Genomic DNA, 21,315 nt, shown 5'->3' on the forward strand with positions numbered 1-21,315 from the left:
CTCTGAGAAACCACGTTCCACATCAGCACTACCATGAAATACTGACAGCCAAATTTTCACCACTTTAGACATATACCACATACAGAGTGTCTACTAAAATTCAAAAATGAAATTTCATGACTTTTTCATGGCCTTTTCTTTACCAAATCATAAAATTTCCTAACATTTTCAAGAGCGAATTTGGGCGTGAATTAGGCCGAATTTTCATCCATGCGATAAAAACGTTCTTTGCTTGCGATTTGGCAGCGTCTAAAACCGGCCATAGACATTTTTGACGGTGATTTTTGACGTTTTATAGAACAAAATTTTCCAATCTGTACTTACATTTGTACAGTTAAAAAAAAATCGTGACCCAAAAGATAAATTTCGTGACTTTCGAGACCCATAGACACCCTGATATAGCTCCATTGAATATTTAATTGTTCCACATGCTCTTACTCAGTCTTAATCCACGGACAAACATCTGACATCACCACACAGTTTTTTCCATAAACCAAGAATCTTCGATAAATGGCTCCACAGAATAATTTCCACTCGTCCATGAATACATCGATGTTCTTACAATCTGCAAATACATGCTTCATTTCTTTTGCCAAATTCCGTGCAAGGGATAAACATGTAATCTCCTTTCTGAATAATGGATGTAGACACTGCAAGTACTTCAACAATGGTTTCGATATTGGTAATTCCTTAAGCAATGGGAGTAGCAGTGCAATGCCACAAAAATATAGGTTTCGTTGAAATGTAGGAAATATAGGAGTTTATAGGAAGAGACGCAAATATATAGGAATAATTGGAAATATAGGAGCATTGGAGAGCCTTATACACCCTTATAATACACTCACGTGACAGTTGTATGTGGTGGGACGACATATTAGTACACCATGCCTCGAATATCGAAAAATGAGATGACCATAACTTTGTCGGCAGAAGAAACCACTCTCGCTTTCTTGGGTGTGAATGATGGAGACTTTCACATAGAACTCTGCTGCTTGGACTCAGGGTTATAATGATGAAATAGAATTTCAATGCACTGTACTGTTCTTCGCGTGTTATTTCAATGTTACCTTATGCGAAACTGAAACTACGTATGTTTGAATGGCTGCTAAGGTCATTCTTGACGTCAAAACTTGCTCGATCTATTCGTCACTTCTCCCACTACACAGACGTGTTTTGTTTTCTGTGCCTTGCTGTTGTATTCACCTTATAAACAGTGATGATCAGCCTACGTATCTCGGTACTACAAACATTAACTTAGTTTAACAGTAGAGAAATCGAACACTCAGAACATGACATTATTCATTTGTATTACTTACATTGAAGAAATTGCTCCCTTTTCTATCAGCGAACAGACCAGGAACAGGCGACGTAACAGATGAACCAGAAGACGGTCCCAGTAGAAGGACCCAACACTTTTGGGTATCTCGATGGTAGCGAGACCGAAAGTAGTAATGCGTGATTCGATACAAGCTCTTGTAATGTTGAGGAAATCTTATAACACACTCCTCCAGAGCAGATATACATCTTTTAATCAGGCTATAGTGATCTACAAAGATAGAAAAATATACATTTTTAAAAAGTATAAGTTTTTGTTTCATCCTGAAAGTAGTAATGCAAACAACAATATAATAAATGTTACAGTTTTATTTTTTTATTTATTTATTTATTTTTTGGTTAGGAAAGCAGCAATTCTCGAAAACATAAAAATTAAACCTTATTAGTGGTTTTAACATGGAAAACGCAATCAAGGCACAAGGACACTTTTGTTGACAGCATCCAAAAGTACAAAGATTTAAAAAGTGGAAAGTATAAAGTGTATAATGGAAAGAGGAAACTCATAAGACTCCATAAACTGACATAATAACTTTTAATTTTCTCTGGCAGTACTTTAGATAAGTAGTATAGATTTTAATACAGCACGAGTGCGAGTTCGGATCATTAAAGGAAATTTTATGTATAGGACAAAGTTTTCAAGAACATATCAAAGAAGTAAAAAAGATAAAAGTGTACATAAGGCTGGAGTGACTACCTAACACGTAAAGAGTATAATATACAATGAGCAAAGAGAGTACATGACTGGAGCGGGAGTCGAACCCGAGATGTTTGGCGTACCTTGGCGATGCTTTAACCACTACGCTACCAAGTCCGCTCCCAGATTAGTTATAAGCTCTCCCACTCTTTGGTGTTCTTCGACCACGTGGCTTCTACAACCTAGCTTTTGTGCTTGGACAATACAGTATTCATGTTCAGAACAATGCTAAGGGTTGTATTATCATTACATTATTGAAAGGAGAATCAACCGTTTAAACTTAATTTTACACACTAAATCCAGTACAGGTGCGAATTCAATAATACACAGCGTGAAAAAGTGCATGATTGGACTGGACACGAATCCGGGATCTTCGGTGTACCTTGCCGATGCGTTAATCACTACACTACTCAGTCTGCTCCCAGAACAGCCACGGTGTCCTACTCAGACCACGTGCCTTGTACCGTAACCTAGCTGTTTGTGGACAATCCAGTGTGCACGTTCAGAACACCACTAATGGTTGTATTATCATTATATTAATAAAAACAGGAAACAATCGATTTAAACTTTTTTCTTTTCCTATTGTCTTGTTGAATTCGCACCTACAGAGAATTTGGTGCGTAAAATAAGTAATGATCGGTTGTAATAGAAAGACTATGTTGAATATCTTTGCATAGAGGAAAAGTATTTTATCAACGCATGGACTTAGAACAGCCTCTATCAGCTAATAAGAATTCGATACAAGCTCATTTTGCATTTTAAACACCGTGTGCGTGGGTTTTCTCGGGGTTCTCCCGTTTCCCCCCACTTTCTTCATTCCACCATTTCATTCATTGCTCATCATCGCCGTCTCCTTTAGCCTAACCGGCATAACCGTGGGACATAAAACTCAAAAATTTCATTTCATTTCATTTCATTTCATTTTCATTTTGCATTTCTTTCGGTAGGGTCTTTGAAAACGTATAAGTGAAACACTATTAAATAAAAATTCTTCCTCACCTGGTGTTTCCTTAGGCTTTTCTGTTTTCGATTCTTCCGCTTTGGATTGTTCCTTTTTCGCTTCTTTGGTTTCTTGTTTCGCTTCTTTTTCTTCGGATGACTTTTTATCGTCTGCTTTGGTTTCTGGTTTCTCCTCAGCCTTATCTTTAACATTTTCTCCATCCTTGTTAGTAGCAGCGCTTTTCACTTCCGGCTCAGCTTTTTCTTCGTTCTTTGCGGCTTCACCGACCGGTACTTCGACTACAGTTTCTTTCGACTTCTCCTCCTCGTCTGATTCATCACTGGAATCGGAATCACTTGATGAATCACTAGAAGAATCACTTCCACTACTTGATGAACTGCCACCGGTTGTTTCAGAGGTACTGGTGATAGATGTGGTGGTGGTTACGGATGTTGTGCTTTCTTGGGAACTTCTCCTTTGAGCAGAAGCAGACGGTAGAGTGACAGATTCGGCATTTGAAGGATCTTCTGTCTTTTCCTTATTCTCTTCTTGAATGGCTGAGCTTTTTTCAGTCACCATTTCACTGCTCTCGGGTATTTCCTCAACCGACGTGTTGATTTCAACTGTCGTATTAATTTCTACTGTTGTATTAATCTCAATTTCCTGTCCTAACATAAGATCAGTTGTGAGACCTTCTCTCATTGTGTTATCCGTTTCTGATTTGTCAGTCTTTTCTTTCTCGTTAGAATCTGCTGCAGAAATTTCAATCTCCATTCCTGGTTGTGGTACCTTTCCCTCTGTATCTGAATCAATTACGATGGGAACTACATTGTCAGGGGAGATAATATCTACCACCAGTACTGAAGGCTCGTCAGCAGGAACAACATTTGACGGGAGTTTTGCTTGCTCAGATTCTGACGTTTGCTCATCTTTCTTATCACACTCAACTTCAGCGGACTGCTTTTCACATTGTTTTTCGTCGCTAGTTTTATTTAATTCCTTCTCATCAGGCGACTTGATCGATGAAATATCAACACTCTTCTTCTGCTTTTCACTGATGTTTGTGTCAACTTCCATTTTGTCTTCCTCTTTATCATTCTTCTGTGAATCAGCTTCCATTTTGTCTTCCTCTTTATCATTTTTCTTTGAATCAACTTCCATTTTGTCCTCTTTATCATTCTTCTTCGAATCAATTTCCATTTTCTCTTCCACTTTATCATTCTTCTTTGAATCAACTTCTATTTTGTCCTCTTTATCATTCTTCTTTGAATCAACTTCCATTTTGTCCTCTTTATCATTCTTCTTTGAATCAACTGTCATTTTCTCCTCTTTATCATTCTTCTTTGAATCAACTGCCATTTTCTCCTCCTCTTTATCATTCTTCTTTGAATCTGCCATTTTCCCCTCCTCTTCATCATTCTTCTTTGAATCAACTGCCATTTTCTCCTCCTCTTTATCATTCTTCTTTGAAATCTCTTTCTCCCCAGGGGGCACCTCTGGACTTTTTGCATCGTTCTTGGCGTCAGCAACTGGAGCTTCTTCAGGTTTCTGCTCCTTTTCTGCATTAGTCAACTTTGAGATTTCATCCACCACTTGGTCAACAATCGAGGTCATAAGGTCAACTACCTCTTGCAAAATGGTATCCTGCGTTGGCTCCTTAAAAATACAAAACATAAGCAAAGATTAAAATAATTGTATTTGTCACTATGAAGTAGGAATTACACTCCTAAAGCAGCGGTTCTTAAACTCGAAAACCTCTTTTATATACTGTAATTTAAATGATTTTTATGCTTACAACAATGCATTTAAAACTAACTCTAATGGGTTAAGGAATAGAACTGGAGCCAAAGGTAAGTGGAAGGAATACACCTATACAAGAATTGAATAATCATTGCTTCATAATTCACTTTCACAAGTCATTAATATTTGTTTTTATTAAGTAAATATGACTGCCTGTAGTGTTCAGAAAGTCGTGCTCATCATAAATGTAGAGGAGGACACAGAAAACTGGAAAGTGGCCAGCTAAAGTGAAAGAATAGATTGAGAATTAACTTAAAAATATTGTATGTAAGAACTGAATAATACAACTCCAAGACATAAATTGCCGGCGAGAGCTCATGTGGTTCGGATCCCAGTTAAGCTGTAGGACCACGTCTCATATAACTTGGTTGTTGAAAGAGACACTAAGCCCCAACTGAATTAATCAACTCCAGGATGTTCCCGATATATTGTATAAGTTGGTCCGAAGAAAAGTGAGCCAGATCCCTGGCAGAAGTCATAATTGCAAATTGTTGAAATTAATTCTATGATACGAATATATACAGGTCACTGTCCAAAAATTGAGAATTTAAAGGCCAGCACAGACTTTATCTGCTTCTGAACGGAAAACAAAGATACCTCTTCACTAAGATTGGTCATAATATCAACATGATCTCTAAACTGACTGTAGCTATTAGCACTTTTCGGAAGGATATATTGGACACAGTGGATTGATTTAAATCAAATTTCGAAATAAATTAATTTAAAGTGAAAATAAGTAAAATCCCGTTTCTGTTCTGTTATTTCGATTATGGAAGATAATAATCATAATACAATAAGACTCAAATGTATGTACAGCACAGTATGCAGAGGATGATTAGGGTAAATCGCGTTTTGAACGGGTAAAAGGGGAATCTTGCTTTTTTCTCTTCGTAACATAGGGTTTTTAAATCGTTAACTATTCCACTGGGGTAATCACATAGACATTTAAGACGAAGTGCGTCTGTTTGTTTGTTCCCAGATAATAGGGGCGTATTTTAGAGGGGTTCGACCCCCTCTCTCCGAAACTTATATATTTTTTTTTAAATATTATAACTTTAGGAGAAATTTATGTATTTTATATGATTTCGTGCCGCAAGCTAGTTCCGATTTTTAAAAATATGCCCCTGCCAAATATTAGCACCTTTTGTGAAAAGAGTGTCACATAGATAAAGGTTGATGTACTTTCTCCTTAAAGCTTAAGAAACATTGTTTCGGAATGAAATAGGAATGAATGGAATAACGATTGGGGATTAATTCAAAATTCAACCCAAATTCCTTTTATTTAACTGGCATAATAATTAACATTTAATACTAATTCCTATTTTTTTTCTTTTTTGAGTTTGCTACTTGTATTATACGAGGAGAAAGATTTAATTTAAATAAAAAAATTAACAAAAAATGTTTTTTAAAAGATCATGATTTTTCAACCCTAATTGGACTTCATTGAATTTGAGTTTAGCGTCCCGTTCAGTAGCGAGGCTATATGAAATGTGGATCTACAGCTTAACGTAACTTATCATCCGAACCACATGAGCTCCCGTTAGGAACCCAATCTGGCTCTATCACACCAAAAGCGTGTTCGCTATCCACATAGTCAAGAGAGAATTCAGGCAGAATACATCATCCAATGAACACTCATTTTTGTGAAAACTGAAAAAAATGAAATTAAATCTTAAGTTTTACGTCCAACGGTTATGCCGGTTAGGCTAAAGAAGACGGTGATAATGAGAGATGAGTGAAATGGTGGAATGAAAAGTGGGAGGAAACGGGAGAACCCCGAGAAAACCCACCAACACGGTGTTTGTCCACCAGAAAGCTCACTTGGTAGAGGCTGGGATCAAACCCGGGACCCCAAGCACCGAAAGTAAACGCTCTACCACTGAACCATCGTGGTTCTCGACATTCTTTGGAGTTCAATGTCTCTTTTTAACACGTGAACCTAATATCTAAAGAAAGAACCGAACCATCCTTTCGGAAATCATATTCATATCTCCCAACATCAATGGTAGAAAGAAAACCAGTAAATCACGAAACAGCTTATTGCCCTTTGTACATTCATGACACATTAATGTATTTTTTATTCGCATAATACGCGATCTTATATTTACTAATTAAAAACACAATAGGATCAGATTAACTTAATATTACATACTCTACCCTTCCAACTTTTGCTGCTGCATCATATATGTATATTTACTGATGAATGCTATAGGATACAGAATAAATAACTCAACTATGAAGTCTTACCCTGTACCACGAAGAATGAAAAAATGAAATGAAATCTTTGAGTTTTACGTCCAACGGTTATGCCGGTTAGGCTAAAGGAGACGGTGATGATGAGTAATGAATGAAATGGTGAAATGAAGAAAGTGGGAGGAAACGGGAGAACCCCCAGAAAACCCACGCACACGGTGTTTGTCCACCACAAAGTTCACTTGGTGGGGGCTGGGATCAACCCCGGGACTCCAAGCACCAGAGGTGAACGCTCTATTACTGAGCCACCGCGGCCCCACCACGAAGAATGAATTCAGTATCAAACAGTATCTGTGTGTACTGACTTTTTTTTTAATGGCTCTTAAACATTGCTAAATTAGATCCATTTGCGAAGATTCCTGCCTTCCTGTGGAACCTTACTGACAAATAAAATAAAAAACTCGTTTTTCAAAACTGTAACATATTTGACTTCATAGAAAAGTACGACGCACAGTTCATAGATCAATTATTGTTTTGAATTTGTTCCTGTGAGTAAAAATTGGTATTATTTTCTTGATAACTGTAACTCATTTTTCAGCTAATACTGCAAATTATGGATGCGTCAAAATATCAAATAATACAGGGTGAGTCAAAAGTCCTTGGACACCTACGTATGTTTGAAAATCGACAGGAAAAGTAAAAAGCGATGATGGGAAGAGCTTTGATGAGGGGCCGCAACTTTTGGAGTGTATGTCATTCATGGCCGCCATCTTGAAATCCGCCATTTTGGATTCAAGTCTTTTTTTTTAAATGGGAAGGGGATGTATGACACATCAAATAACACTAGCTTGAGCTCAGGAATTTAGTGGTGTAATTTGTTTTTTTCTATCTTGTACAGTTTAGACGTTATTAATGTTCAAAGGTGGGAAATTACCTTGATACTGACCCAGTTCTGTCTTTCTTTCAGGTGATCTAAAATGGGTCTGACACGTAAACAGAAGATCGAAATTATCCTTATATCAGGGGAACGCAGCTACCGAACAATAGCAGCTGACTACAACAGACGGCACCCAGACAAAGAACCGGTATCGCACAGCACGGTGGCTCACGTGATCAACAAATTCCGGGAGACGGGCTCTGTTCCAGATAGGGCACGTAGTGGGTGACCAAAGACTGCCACCAATGAGGAAACTGCAACGGTGGTTGTTGCATCGTTTGTGAAAAGTCCTAAACGAAGTACCCGTCGTGTGTCCCTAGCATGTGCAATAAGCCAATCCTTCGTTGTCCGGATATTGCACGCCACTCAGTGGCATCCTTACAAGCTGCACATGCAACATAAACTGAAAGAGGATGACCCTGATCGCCGGTTGGAGTTCTGCATGTGGGCTACTGAACACGAACTGGATCCTGCGTTTGCCAAGGGCATACTATTCAGCGACGAGGAGTATTTCACTTTGAACGGGGAGGTTAATCGACATAATTGTCAGTACTGGTGTGACGCAAATCCGAACTGGGTTGACCCGAGTCGAGAACATAGTCCAGCGAAGGTGATGGTGTGGTGTGGCATATGGGACACCTTATCATTGGGCCATTTTTCATTTACAACACCTTAACTGCACCACAGTATCTGATGCTGCTGCAGGACCTTGTGTTCCCTGCCACACTGAACGCTAATGGCATTTTCCCATCTTCTTTTCAACACGATGGAGCCCCTCCACACTATAGACTTGGTGTCCGTGAATGGTTGGATGAACAACTGCCAGGGAAGTGGATTGGTCGTCGTGGTCCCCTGGAGTGGCCGCCAGATCCCCTGACTTAACGCTCCTTGATTTTTATCTATGGGGACATCTTAAGCAGATAGTGTATGCTGAGACAATCCGTGATTTGAAACACCTGGAGGAACGCATCCAACAAGCCTGTGACCAAATTTCAGGAGACATTCTCCTCCGTGTGCAGTCAGAGTGGTTGCGGCGACTACAGTTGTGCATTGCACGGGATGGACAACAAGTAGAACATGTGTTGTAGCATTCAGCATCAAGGTAATTTCCCACCTTTGAACATTAATAACGTCTAAACTGCACTAGAAAAAAAAAAAAAAAAAAACAAATTACACCACTAAATTCCTGAGCTCAAGCTAGTGTTATTTGATGTGTCATACACCCCCCTTATCATTTAAAAAAATTGGCTTGAATCCAAAATGGCGGATTTCAAGATAGCGGCCATGAATGACATACACTCCAAAAGTTGCGGCCCTTCATCAAACCTCTGTTCCCATCATCACTTTTTACTTTTCACATCGATTTTCTAACTTATGCAGGTGTCCAAGGACTTTTGACTCACCCTGTATTTTCGATAAAATGAATACTTTCAAATATCTAGGACCAATATTAACAGACCACAATCATGCCCACGAAGAAGTTTAATGTCGACTGAAAGCAGGGAATTCGTGTTATTACTCATTTTAGAATCTTTTGTCGTCGCGAATTCTGTCGAGAAATTTAACGCTTAAAATATATAAAACGATAATTATGGTTGTAAAACATCCTCGCTAACTCTGAGGGAAGAACGCAGGCTAAAATTATTTGAGAACAAAATCCTGAGACGAATATTCGGAGCCAGGAGGAACGGTGGAAAATTTCATAACGAGGAACTGCATAATTTTTACGGTTTACCAGATGTTGTTAGGGTCATCAAGTCTAAGATGCTCAGGTGGGTAAATGGTGCGAATTACCGAGGGGAATGAAGGGGATTTCTCCCTGAATCACATTTTATCCCCCCCCAAAAAAAAAAACGTCAGCTCAAGTATCCTCAACCGGGGATGCTCGCTTCCCCCCCCCCCCCTCAACTATGCTTAGTATAACGTCAAATTTCACTGATTTTTGTTATTTCTTATAAGTTTAATCTTCTAGCTGTATTTTGAAATGAGCGGTGTAAACTATTCAGTTTTGGTCATTTCTACTTACCACCTAATTAACCACTATTTTCAACGTTGTTTAGTTGAACTATATTATTATGACTACGGTTGTTACTTGCAACCATACCTTCGTACCCTTCAGTTCGTCATCGTTCGCGAATTTGAATGTACTAATTGCGTATAACAAAGTCACATATAGATTTATAAATGTTCTTAGCGGTTGGCCAAGAAGAAGTAAACAAATAGCTTCTTCTACCATACTTGACGAAGTTCGGACATGTCATATTCATCCTCAACATTTGTATTGATTATCATCTTATTTTCATGATAATCATGAAAAACATCATATTCACGAAGAAATTAAATGTCGACTAAAAGCAGGGAATTCGTGTTATTATTCAGTTCAAAATCTCTTGTCGTCGCGAATTCTATCGAGGAATCTGAAGCTTAAAATATACAAAACGATAATCATGCCTGTTGTTCTGTATGGTTGCGAAACATGGTCGCTTACTCTGAGGGAAGAACATAGACTGGAAGTATTTGAGAACAAGATCCTGAGACGAATATTCGGACCTAAGAGGAACGGGAATGGGGAATAGCGGAAACTTCATAACGAGGAACTACATAATTTATATGGTCTACCCAACATTGTTAGGGTCGTCAAGTCTAGGAGGCTTAGGTGGGCGGGTCATGTAGCTAGAATGGAAGAAAATAGAAACGCTTTCAAAGACTTGACTGGAAGACCAATCGGAAAACGACCATTAGGAAGACCTAGCGGCAGATGGGAGGACAATATTAAGATGGATCTCCCAGAGATAGGAATACAAAGTAGAAACTGGATACAATTGGCTAAGAATAGAAATCAGTGGAGAGCTTTTGTGAAGGCGGCGTTGAACCTCCGGGTTCCATAGGCCATAGAGTTAGTAAGTTAGTTTATCACCTTATTTTAATTTTTGTTATATTTCATTTTCCAGTGTATTCTTTGTTGGCACATGGTCCTCATTCCCTAGTAGTTTGTTTGTATGCAACTCAAAAGTTGCATTTAATATGTGGGAATTAGCACAGCTATCACTGCCTTTTACAGTTTTCGGAAATGAACTTTTGAAACTTTACTCAAAATCTGAGATATAGGCATTCTCTCGTAAGTATATGTTAACATACACGCTGGGGATGCGCCTCTAATGAGCAGACATGTTAGTGAAGCTAATAAGCGCATAATTGAAGATTTGTTTCAGCATTTATTAATACGAGTGGTTCTCCGTGTCTGTATAAGCACTTCAACTGGAGCGGGCTTTTTAAAGTTAACCCTTCATTTTTCCACCTTTCTTTTTGCTGTACAGTTTGCTGTCCACCCTAACAATGTTGTCTGAAAAACTTCAATGTAATGTTTTACTTTATTTGAATAACGTAGCTCAGTGAATCAACTCATCTGTAACCTAACAGTAAAGTAATTATACGTGTTCACTTAATGAGCTGCATCACGGAATCGATATTTGAAAAAAACAAACAAACAAAAAAAAAGTGGAGTAGAAGCACAAGCTCGAAATTTGAATTAAGAGTTTTTAAATATTTGGTCTTCGATTTGACCTTGATACCAGAAATCGGAACCAGCAACAATCCATTTCTCGTATGATAGGCTGATACCTCTAATTTTTTAAATAATAATAACAACAATAATAATAATAAAAGTATCTCCAGTTTAACTGATAATTTTAATGGTTTTCATAATACTGAAGTAGATTTTCTTTGCAAGCTGTGTGTAATAACGCGAAGTGGAAGATTTCATGAGTGGAAAAATTAACCTATGCTTGTGATCATGGCTATCGTTCGGGCCGAATTATTAAGTAAATAAACCTTAGAGAGCTACGAGCACGAGAGTGAGTACAACATTTAAACACACTCAGAAAGGTTAGGTGGGGTGTGTGCATGTCAGACAATATATACGTACAGAGTTATTGTCGCTAGATTTATTAAATTAATAAATCTCCTATTCATTACAGATGTCATATTTATATATGTGTGGAGGGAGGTGTAAGGCATTATTGTCTCATTTTGAAATTTGCACCTTCAGACTTTACTTCCTGTTGGCCTAATTTTATCCCCCCAATATAGATTATCTAATTCACACACTGGGTGGGTAGGTCATGTAGCCACACTGGAAGCAAGTAAGAACACTTTCAAAGTTTTAACTGGAAATCCAATCGGAAAACGTCGATTAGGAAGACCTAGGCGCAGATGGGAGGATAATATTAAGATGGATTTCGCGGAAATAGGATAGATAGAAAGTATACGAAGTAGAAACTGGATAAAGTTGGCCAAGGACAGAAGTCAACAGAGAGCTTTTGTGAACGCGGGATTGAACCTCCGCGTTCCATAGGCCATAGAGTTAGTTAGTTTAGATACAGAACTAAATTATAAACTTATAAATTGCGCACCGTACTTTTTCATGAAGAGTTCCTTACAGTTCTGAAAAGTGGTTGTTTACTCCAGCCGTCAGTAAGGTTCCACAGGAAGGCAGGAACCTTTGCATATTAATGCAATTTAGCAACATTTAGAAGTCAGAGCGCACACAAACCGTATGATTAAAATACAATTGATCTATTTCATTACAAGTAAAGACTATTTATATTGAAGTTAACGGAATCTATATTCCATTTTCATACTCCTACATATAGAAAATGAAGATAAGGGAAATGTAAAACGAAGAAAGTTGTACAAACCCTGCTTGATGATGTGGAACAAGGTTTCTTCTTCTCTGATCCTTCGGCTTCTTCAAACGCCTCCGACGCCGTGCGTTTAGTGCTGGACCCAGCTGCATCTCCAGGAAGGTCAGTCGTCTGAGTAACTGCATCTTCTGTCCTTGAACTGAAAATATACAATCATATACATTATCATGACATGGATTTTCTTGAACTAAGAAGTGATGACAAAAGTACTACAAAAATATAGGAAGGTACTTTCTTCAAACCTAACCTAACCCAACCTTAAGTCAAAAAGGATTCCTCCTCACCCGCCCTCACGGACCCTCAACTTCACTCGCTCACACCTTCACGCACCCTCAATCTCCCTCACCGTCACATCTCTTCAATCTCACGACCCTAACCATCCTCAATTTCACTCGGCCTTATCCTACGGTCCGTCTGTACTCCTGAACTTCCGGCCCCGTTAACCTTACTCCCTCTCCACCCCTCGCCCCTCTAAACTCACTCGCCCTCACATGGGTCGCGGCGGCTCTGATGCACGACTTCGATCTCAGATCGCGCCAAGTGAGCTTTGTGGTGGACAAACACCGTGTGCTTGGGTTTTCTCGGGGTTCTCCCGTTTACATCCACTTACTTCATTCCACCATTTCATTCATTTCTCACCACCACCGTTCCTTTAACCTAGCTGGCATAATCGTGGGACGTAAAACTCAAAGATTTCATTTCATTTCACTCGCTCTCACTATCACTACCCTTCAACCTAACGCATTGACTGAGGATGACTGAGGCTGAGGGTTAATCTCTTCAGGGTACCCACCTATGTACAAACTAAACATTAAACTATCTCTAGGTAGAGATAGAACCAAACTACGTTCTCCGTGAGCTTTTAATAGACGAAAAACATTTTGTGTTCATCAGTTTAGGTACTTTTCAGCTTATCAAGTACTAAATTCTTATTAGGTACTTACTTTTGTTCCCAAGAGGCAAAAAAGTTATATTTCATCACCACCTATTTAGAAGTTTAGAAATTATGCAGATTCCATCGTCTAGATAATCGAGGAATCGACACTTACAGCCATCTTTTTTACACTATTCTTCAAGAACGCAAAGCACTCGACCAATATTAAAAGACTAACGAAAATGAAAGAACAATAATTGGAGGTCACTTCATGTATTATTTTAGTTACTAGGAAAAGTTGATTTTTTTTTTTTTTTTTAAATACTAGTGCTAAATCTATTACAATTGAAGTTCCTTACAATACACAAACACTCTCAATCAATTAAAAATCCTTTTATAACAGAAGGACATTAGTATCGTAAATATTTTTAAGCAGTTATTTTACAACTAAAGAAATTAAGATTTTACCTTGTGTGCGTTATCTGTTTCTGAGAATTTTTAACTAGCAGACATTCTCTATTGCTGTTGGTAATGGTTCTTGAGTGTTATTTTACACGGTTTTCACACAGCAGCCTCTCTTAATATTTGCGAGTTTAGATTACAAGCTGAAATCTTACTTCCCTGCATAGTAGAATAAAACAGTAATGCGATGCAAGCGGAAATTAAAGACTTTTTTTTCTTAGAACATTCAATCCTGGATAAAGCTCTCAACAGAAAATGAGAGCGAAATATTGGAAAGAAAGAAAAACAAGTAATGCACACACGGAATTTAATATTTAGATATTTAATTACTATGTAAAATGTTTAAACTAAATATTGTAAGGTTCCGCATATCTTCATATCATGCGATAACCATGTGTGTACTACACGTGTTGACAGTAAACAAATACAACGCAGACGACAGTACCGAAGAGAAGTCGCCCACAATCGCCCGCAGTCAGCAGGACGGAGATCACCGAAAGTAGCCGACATTTTAGGAGAAAAGACAGAAGCACGCCTCAACAAGCATTAATCTATCCAGGTTGATCAAACCACCTAAAGCCCTAAGGCACCCAGCCATTGGGTTCCCTCTCTCTCTCACGACGCCCAGTCAAAGAGAGAAACCTCACCTACAAAGCTCTACGACCCGCCTGGTCATTGGGTTCCTTCCACTTTCTTACCTAAAATTATTTAAAGGAACCACTTATTATAATATATTTCTGTATTTAAAAAGATCTTTTATAATAAAAGGTGATGGGAAGGTCCAAATTCCCGTGTACGATAATTGCTCTACCTTACATAAACTGAGAGAATTTTACAATATGTAATAATCACAAGTGCAGTTTGCGTAAATGTTAGCGCCATATTTAAAAAAAAAATGGGGGGGGGGGGAGAAGAGGAAAAGTCAACAGTTTAGCTCAGAATCTTTGCCAACAATGTGGAAGACCAATTACTAATTTGGTAACTAGGACCTTGGTAATAAGTTATTTGTGTGGATACTTGAATCAAATTTCTTGCAGCTGCTGTAACTTTCGAATTAATTTCTCACAATACGTAATACATTACATTATGTTTATCACAAAAGCAATGCTTACAACAGCATGATAAACCGACACTACTTACTCGGTATCACAGTTAGATCCCAGGTCGTGACAAGTGTGCTTTGTGATGGACAAACATCCCACATATGGAGGCTGAATTTATTCCCAATTTTTGACTGATTTGAATCCTAAACAAACGAGTCACAGCAAATGTGCATTACATTGTACTGAAACGGAAAGACTTTTTAAAAAATATTCGTGGTTCTAAAATAAATCGGGGAAAGGGGGAGTTAGGAGGGTAAACCCATTACTATATTCTTTACTGACTTCAACTTCCTGCAGAGAAGATGCTCGGAAACCTTAAAGAAAATGTACGACATGTTACGCCAAAATCGAACATTTCAAAAGCAAATTATACTACAATATATTTTCGAAATTGAGAAACAGGGAAGAATTCACTCTTTTATTCTTCTAACTTCAGATTCTAATTCCAAACAGTGGGGATAGTCACAATGCAATAGAGGAAATACACACTGAGTTTTCTCATAATCGAATAATTTTTACGTGCTTTATACTGGGAAACTGTCTTGCATGTATATGTGCAAACGTGGGATATGGAATAAATTTTACTCACTTTCGGTCCCTTATACTTGATGGATTGCAACCCCAAACAATAGGGTTATTTCTGCGTGTTAAAGGAAGGCACATACATAAAGTTTCGTTGAAATCGGGTATGTTTGATGAGAGTTATCGTGAAACAGACAAATGTCAATCGAGTCGAACGGTAGAAGCTTCCTTAACGCTCGCTTGAATAAATTTGTTTTTACAGAAGATGCATGGAGGAACAGGAAAGCAAGAAAGAAAAAGAAAGCAAGAAAGAAAGAAAGAAAAAGAAAGAAAGAAAGCAAGAAAGAAAAAGAAAGAAAGCAAGCAAGCAAGAAAGCAAGCAAGCAAGAAAAAGAAAGCAAGCAAGCAAGCAAGAAAAAGAAAGCAAGCAAGCAAGAAAGCAAACAAGAAAGAAAGCAAGAAAGAAAGAAAGAAAGCAAGCAGCAAATAAATAAATAAATAAATAAATAAATAAGGAAACAAATAAGCCATACATTTTTATTAGATTATATTTTACAAATACCCTCATCCATCAATTCCCTAAAATGAAGAAGCCTGATAGAGTACTGAGCGCATTGAAATTTGCTTACAATAATCATCTTGGTATCAAAGTCAGTATTGCAGATACACTGCAGATTGATCTAATGGCCAGAGTACGCTCCAAAATCATCTTAACGACATGAAATGAAGCGGGATGAACCTACTCTGTATACTTCTAGCATTTGTACATAGCTAGGAACTAACTACACGGTTTTGATTGGTTGGAGTTATCCGTTTCTTGCTACGTAGCATACATGTAACATAAATCAAACGCCGGACGCTGTCGGTCTCTTGGCGAGCGTGTTCGTCAGTGGGCTAGTAATGAACATCGCTTTTGGTGTGGATTCAAACGCGACCCAAGGAAAGATTTATTTGTTTATTTTAGTTTTCATAACACTTTCATAATTAAAATAAAATCAAAATAATACTCATTTACTCTTGTACGTAATATATAATGCATAAAGTGTGCTTTTTTTTTCACCATTTACTTACAAATTTCTGATAGCCCTTATAGGTAGTAAACAATGACGTTATAAAGCACAGGAGAGTAAGAAGTGGAGCTCTAGCGAAGCGAAGGGTTATAGGGGGTAATGGGGAGTTAAAGAGGTGAAGATGCCGAAGGTACAAGGGAAAAGGTAGGTATACGCTTCCTTGCCTTCCTTGGGATGTAGTTAAATTTACATTGAAGTTTTGCACCAACCGGTCCTGACGTAATGTCACGTGGTAATTAGTCCACTTTGCACACACAACTTTATTAAATATAAACTAATTATTTAACTGAGCAAAACTATATATTTTCATTAGTTTATATTGTACAGTTATTCTGTATCACATAGTGTCTGATGAAGCCAAAGAGTTAGTTGCCGAAGCTGTAACACGTGTTGAATTTTAATGAAAATATATAGTTTTGCTCAGCAAATAATTAGTTTATATTTAATTATAACAAAGCATAGCTTCTAATTATGGGAAATATCACAACTTTATTGATAAAAAAAAAAGTGATTTACTTACGTTATGAAACATAGCTGAGCGAGTGTCAGCAAGCGAAGAGGGTTAGAAGCCCCGCAGGGCTCGTTTTATTTCACTTTTGCTCCCATGATAATACCACGTGACATTACGTCATACTCGGGTGGTGCAACTTCGATTAATATGTGCACTACGGGGGCGGGCCAACACATAACTCCAACCAATCAGAAACGTGTATTTAGTTCCTATGTCTAGGGTCGAGCACGAAGAAAAATATTCGGCACTACACAGCTAAATAAAATACATTATGCATGGCATAACAGCCCGTATCGGCAAAGGTTTTTCAGCTGGTTTTGGCACTCGTACCTTGCAGTGATGTATAGTCAGAACATTGGCTCCCTTTACATTCGGCATGGAAAACTAGATTTCGATAATATTCTAAAAATGAAAGATGAGTGTCTAAACTAATTAGATATATCTAAATGGAACAATTCTTAGTATTCTTAGTAATGGCATGACGTGCGAACGTGAAATAAAAGCAAGGATAGGGATGGCGAAAGAAGCCTTTAGGAGGAAGAAAAGTCTGTTTTGTGGGACCTTGAATAAAGAGTTGAGAAAAAGACTCATAAAATGCTTCGTGTGGAGTGTTGTACTATATGGGGCGGAAACGTCGACATTACGTAAAGGTGACGAAAATCGACTGGAAGCCTTCGAAATGTGGGTGTGGAGAAGAATGGAAAGAATTAGTTGGGTCGAGCGGAAAACTAATGAGAGAGTGTTAGAAATGGTGAGTGAGAAAAGAACACTTTTAGATATTATTAGGAAGAGGAAGAGAAACTGGTTGGGACATTGCCTAAGAAGAGATTGTATCAGGAGGGACGTCCTAGAAGGTATGGTGGCGGGAAAGAGAGGGAGGGGGCGAAGGAGACTACCATTAATGGATGATATTAAAACAGAAAGATCATACGCGAAGACGAAGAAGTTAGCGGAGGACCGTGGAGCATGGAAGCTTCTCAGCTGCGGCAAGTGACCTGCCAGAATAAGCAGAATACCTATGATGATGATGATGAAATGGAACAAACTATGAAAAGATACGTTTCTGCTTTGAAATTGGAAGTTCTCATGCTTCGATTCCTTGTCTAACCATGCTGACTGAAATTTTTCCACGATTGTTCTTAAATCACGCAAGGTGAATGCCTGAGATGACACTGTAAGTCCACATATTAGAGCAAACATCCCTCCAAACATCTCTTTCTATATTTCATTGTTAGCTAATTCAGTAAGAAATTAGAAAAAAAAAAAATACACGTAAGCAAGCAAGAAAGAAAGAACGGAAGAAGGAATAAATAAATAAATAAATAAATAAAAATGTATTTACCTGTCATGATCCTTTGAATCCTTCCCTTTGCAAGTAACAAAGGGCCCCTGAGCAGCTTCGTTTAAATACGATTCAAATGTATCCGTTAGTTCTTTGCTCAGCGGCTTTCCTTCATGTTGTTCCAGGCATTTCAGAATACATGCATGGATCCTATAGTACACCTGCAAATAGAACAAATAAATTATGTTCTCCCGAACGAGAACGCGAATATAGTAAAACTCTAGCTTGCCTTTTTTTAAATAGAAATATTTTCCCAGATATATATATTTCTTGTTATTCTCTAAGTTGGCTACCCGTATATTTTGGAATTTAGTTGCATTAAAAAGGTTTTTTTTTTTCCATTGCTCCTTAAGTTAAATTCACTTCCACATGTTGGCCACCTAGCTTATTAATTCGGCTCTGTACATAAGTATTACAGTAGACTCACGACTATCGGTCTAGTTCAAAAAACTTTCGTAGCAATAACGTAATTTGATTTTTAATGAGTTACTTGAATTTTAACGCCTTCAAAAAACCGTGACTTTTCCAAGAAGAAGTAGTCATCCATCAAGGACTTTCTCAAACACTAAAAACTGAATGGTTTGACTCTTTTTATCTTCTTAAGGTTACCTTTTCACATTTGTGTAATCATTCAACAAGGAATATAATTTTTTTTAATAATTAGGCCTACGTTATAAGTTGTTTTGTTTACTTTAAAATGGTATGTACACATGGTGTACAGTGTACATCATTTTATGTTTCTTGCAATTAAGTTATGACGACTTATGACATTTAACTTATGAGCATTTATAATATTTATCTCATAAAATGTGTACAATATTTTACTCCTGAACTTCCACTTTCAGTGATAAATTCTTAAAACGTACAAGTTCAGTAAAGGGGGCGTGGTGGCTCAGTAGTAGAGCGTTCACCTCTGGTGCAAGGGGTCCTTGGTTCGATTTCATTTCGCGCAAAGTGAATTTTGTGGTGAACAAACACCATGTACGTAGGTTTTCTTGGGGTTCTCCCGTTTCCTCCCACTTTCTTCATTCCATCATTTCATTCATTTCTCATCATCACCGTCTCCTTTAACCTAACCGGCATAACCGTGGGACGTAAAACTAAAGATTTCGTTTCATTTTCATTTCAAGTTCAGTAAATAACGAACATTTATAAAGTACTGGTCTATACTAAAGGTCAGAAAATATCATTTTAGAAGCTATCCACTAAGAAACAGCAGGTTTTGATATAGAAAGTGTCTTTTAATAGTATAAGTGAAGCAGGTAGTGGGTAATTATAGTATTCAGTCCTAACTAGCTTCTTTGTTACTTGGTCAGCTCTTCTGCCACATTAGGCCGAATAGACCGGGGTCTACTGTACGCTCATTTCTCAAAAATTTAAATACAGTCCGAAGCGCCGCTCTTTGCTAGTACTTTCCCCAGGTCAATGATTCAGCAAAAGTAAAGGACTACGTCCGTTAAAAGTGACGGTTGAAAAATAGTATTTTGTGCGTTAAATATCTTCGACGGTTACTCCAGTTTCCTTCTGCTTTATTCTTCCATCAATTCTATTGGATACAACCTGAATCTCACTTCACTTGTAAGTCCATAGTTTACGTAATTACATGCTGGGAAGATACGCCCAACATGTCAATCCAACGCTACATCTGAGTATGTAAGTTTAGTACAAATACACAAACTGCACTGTACGTACCAAAAACTTATAGTAACTGTACAAAGTGACAACCATCAACCTCGATTCACGTAGCACAACACCTAAGGAAATTTTGCCTCACTCGTTCAAATATCCCTGGTGTCTCCTGCACAATCAAGCACCATCTAGGAATCAATGTAAGCTAGTCCTCCTCGGATTCTACAGGCTATTTATACACAAAGAACTTTCTTCCTTTGTGATGTACTGTCTGAACCATCGGAGACTGTACTTCTAGATGTCCACGCGAGAATGTGGGTGCAACATGACGGCGCACCAGCCCGCTTCGATGTGGATGTTCGCCGTTATTTGGAAACAACCTTCCCTAATCGTTGAATTGAAAGAGGAGGTCCCATCCGGTTGCCAGCGCACTCTCAGGATCTCAACCCTCTCGACTTTTCCCTTGAGGACACATCAAATCCTTGGTGTATGAATCACCAGTAGAACCCGAGGAGGACTTGCTTGCAAGAGTCCTAGCTGGCTGCTTAATTATGCAAGATACGCCGGGGATATTTAAGCGAGTGAGGCAAAATTTCCTTAGACGTTGTGCTATGTGTGTCGAGGTTGGTGATCGTCACTTTGTGCAGTTATTGTGAGTATTTAGTACGTACAGTGCAGCAGTAGATTGTTTGTACTAAACCTTACTTACTTAGATGTAGTGTTATGCATAATAAAGCAGGTTACATCGATTTGATAAACACATTTGTTATTGACACTTCGTACTTGTTCCCACAAATTGCTTTAACTTCAAGATGGAGTGACGATTGAACTAGCCGTTTTCGAACTTCGGTTTCCTATCTCAAAATGCGTATATTGGATCCCTCTATCACCTGTATAAATTTGACTCAAAAGGTTATGGACACCCTGTGTATATAAATATATATAAACTGCATAGTTGATACCGTTTACCAAACATTGTTAAGGTCATCAAATCTAGGAGGATCATATGGACAGGTCATGTAGTCAGAATGAAAGTAAGAAGACTTTCTAAGTTTGAAGTATGTATGTAATATATATATGTATGTATGTATGCATGTATGTCTTGGAAACGAATTATCCTAGATCGGATGGTTGTAAAAATTATTGGAAAGATCTTAATCCAGCAATGAATCAAAAATTGTTAATAATGGTATGTATGCG

The 21,315-nt window shown here is 38.0% G+C and overlaps 1 protein-coding gene across 3 annotated transcripts in view; it reads right to left on the reverse strand.

Annotated features, from left to right (window-relative positions):
- Nucleotides 1-21,315, reverse strand: part of LOC145672879 (uncharacterized) — a 210,181-nt gene that overhangs the window by 26,525 nt on the left and 162,341 nt on the right. For all 3 annotated transcript variants that reach the window (XM_081742065.1, XM_081742067.1, XM_081742064.1), the window contains exons 26-29: nt 18,487-18,647; nt 12,597-12,741; nt 3,029-4,625; nt 1,317-1,546 (exon numbers count right to left, since the gene is read on the reverse strand). In XM_081742065.1, the coding sequence (XP_081598191.1) occupies nt 1,317-1,546; nt 3,029-4,625; nt 12,597-12,741; nt 18,487-18,647 (2,133 nt within the window). The remainder of the gene's footprint in view (nt 1-1,316; nt 1,547-3,028; nt 4,626-12,596; nt 12,742-18,486; nt 18,648-21,315) is intronic.

Source organism: Thermobia domestica, chromosome 16 (assembly GCF_964235325.1).
Source record: "Thermobia domestica chromosome 16, izTheDome1.hap1.1, whole genome shotgun sequence".
Lineage (NCBI taxonomy): Eukaryota > Metazoa > Arthropoda > Insecta > Zygentoma > Lepismatidae > Thermobia > Thermobia domestica.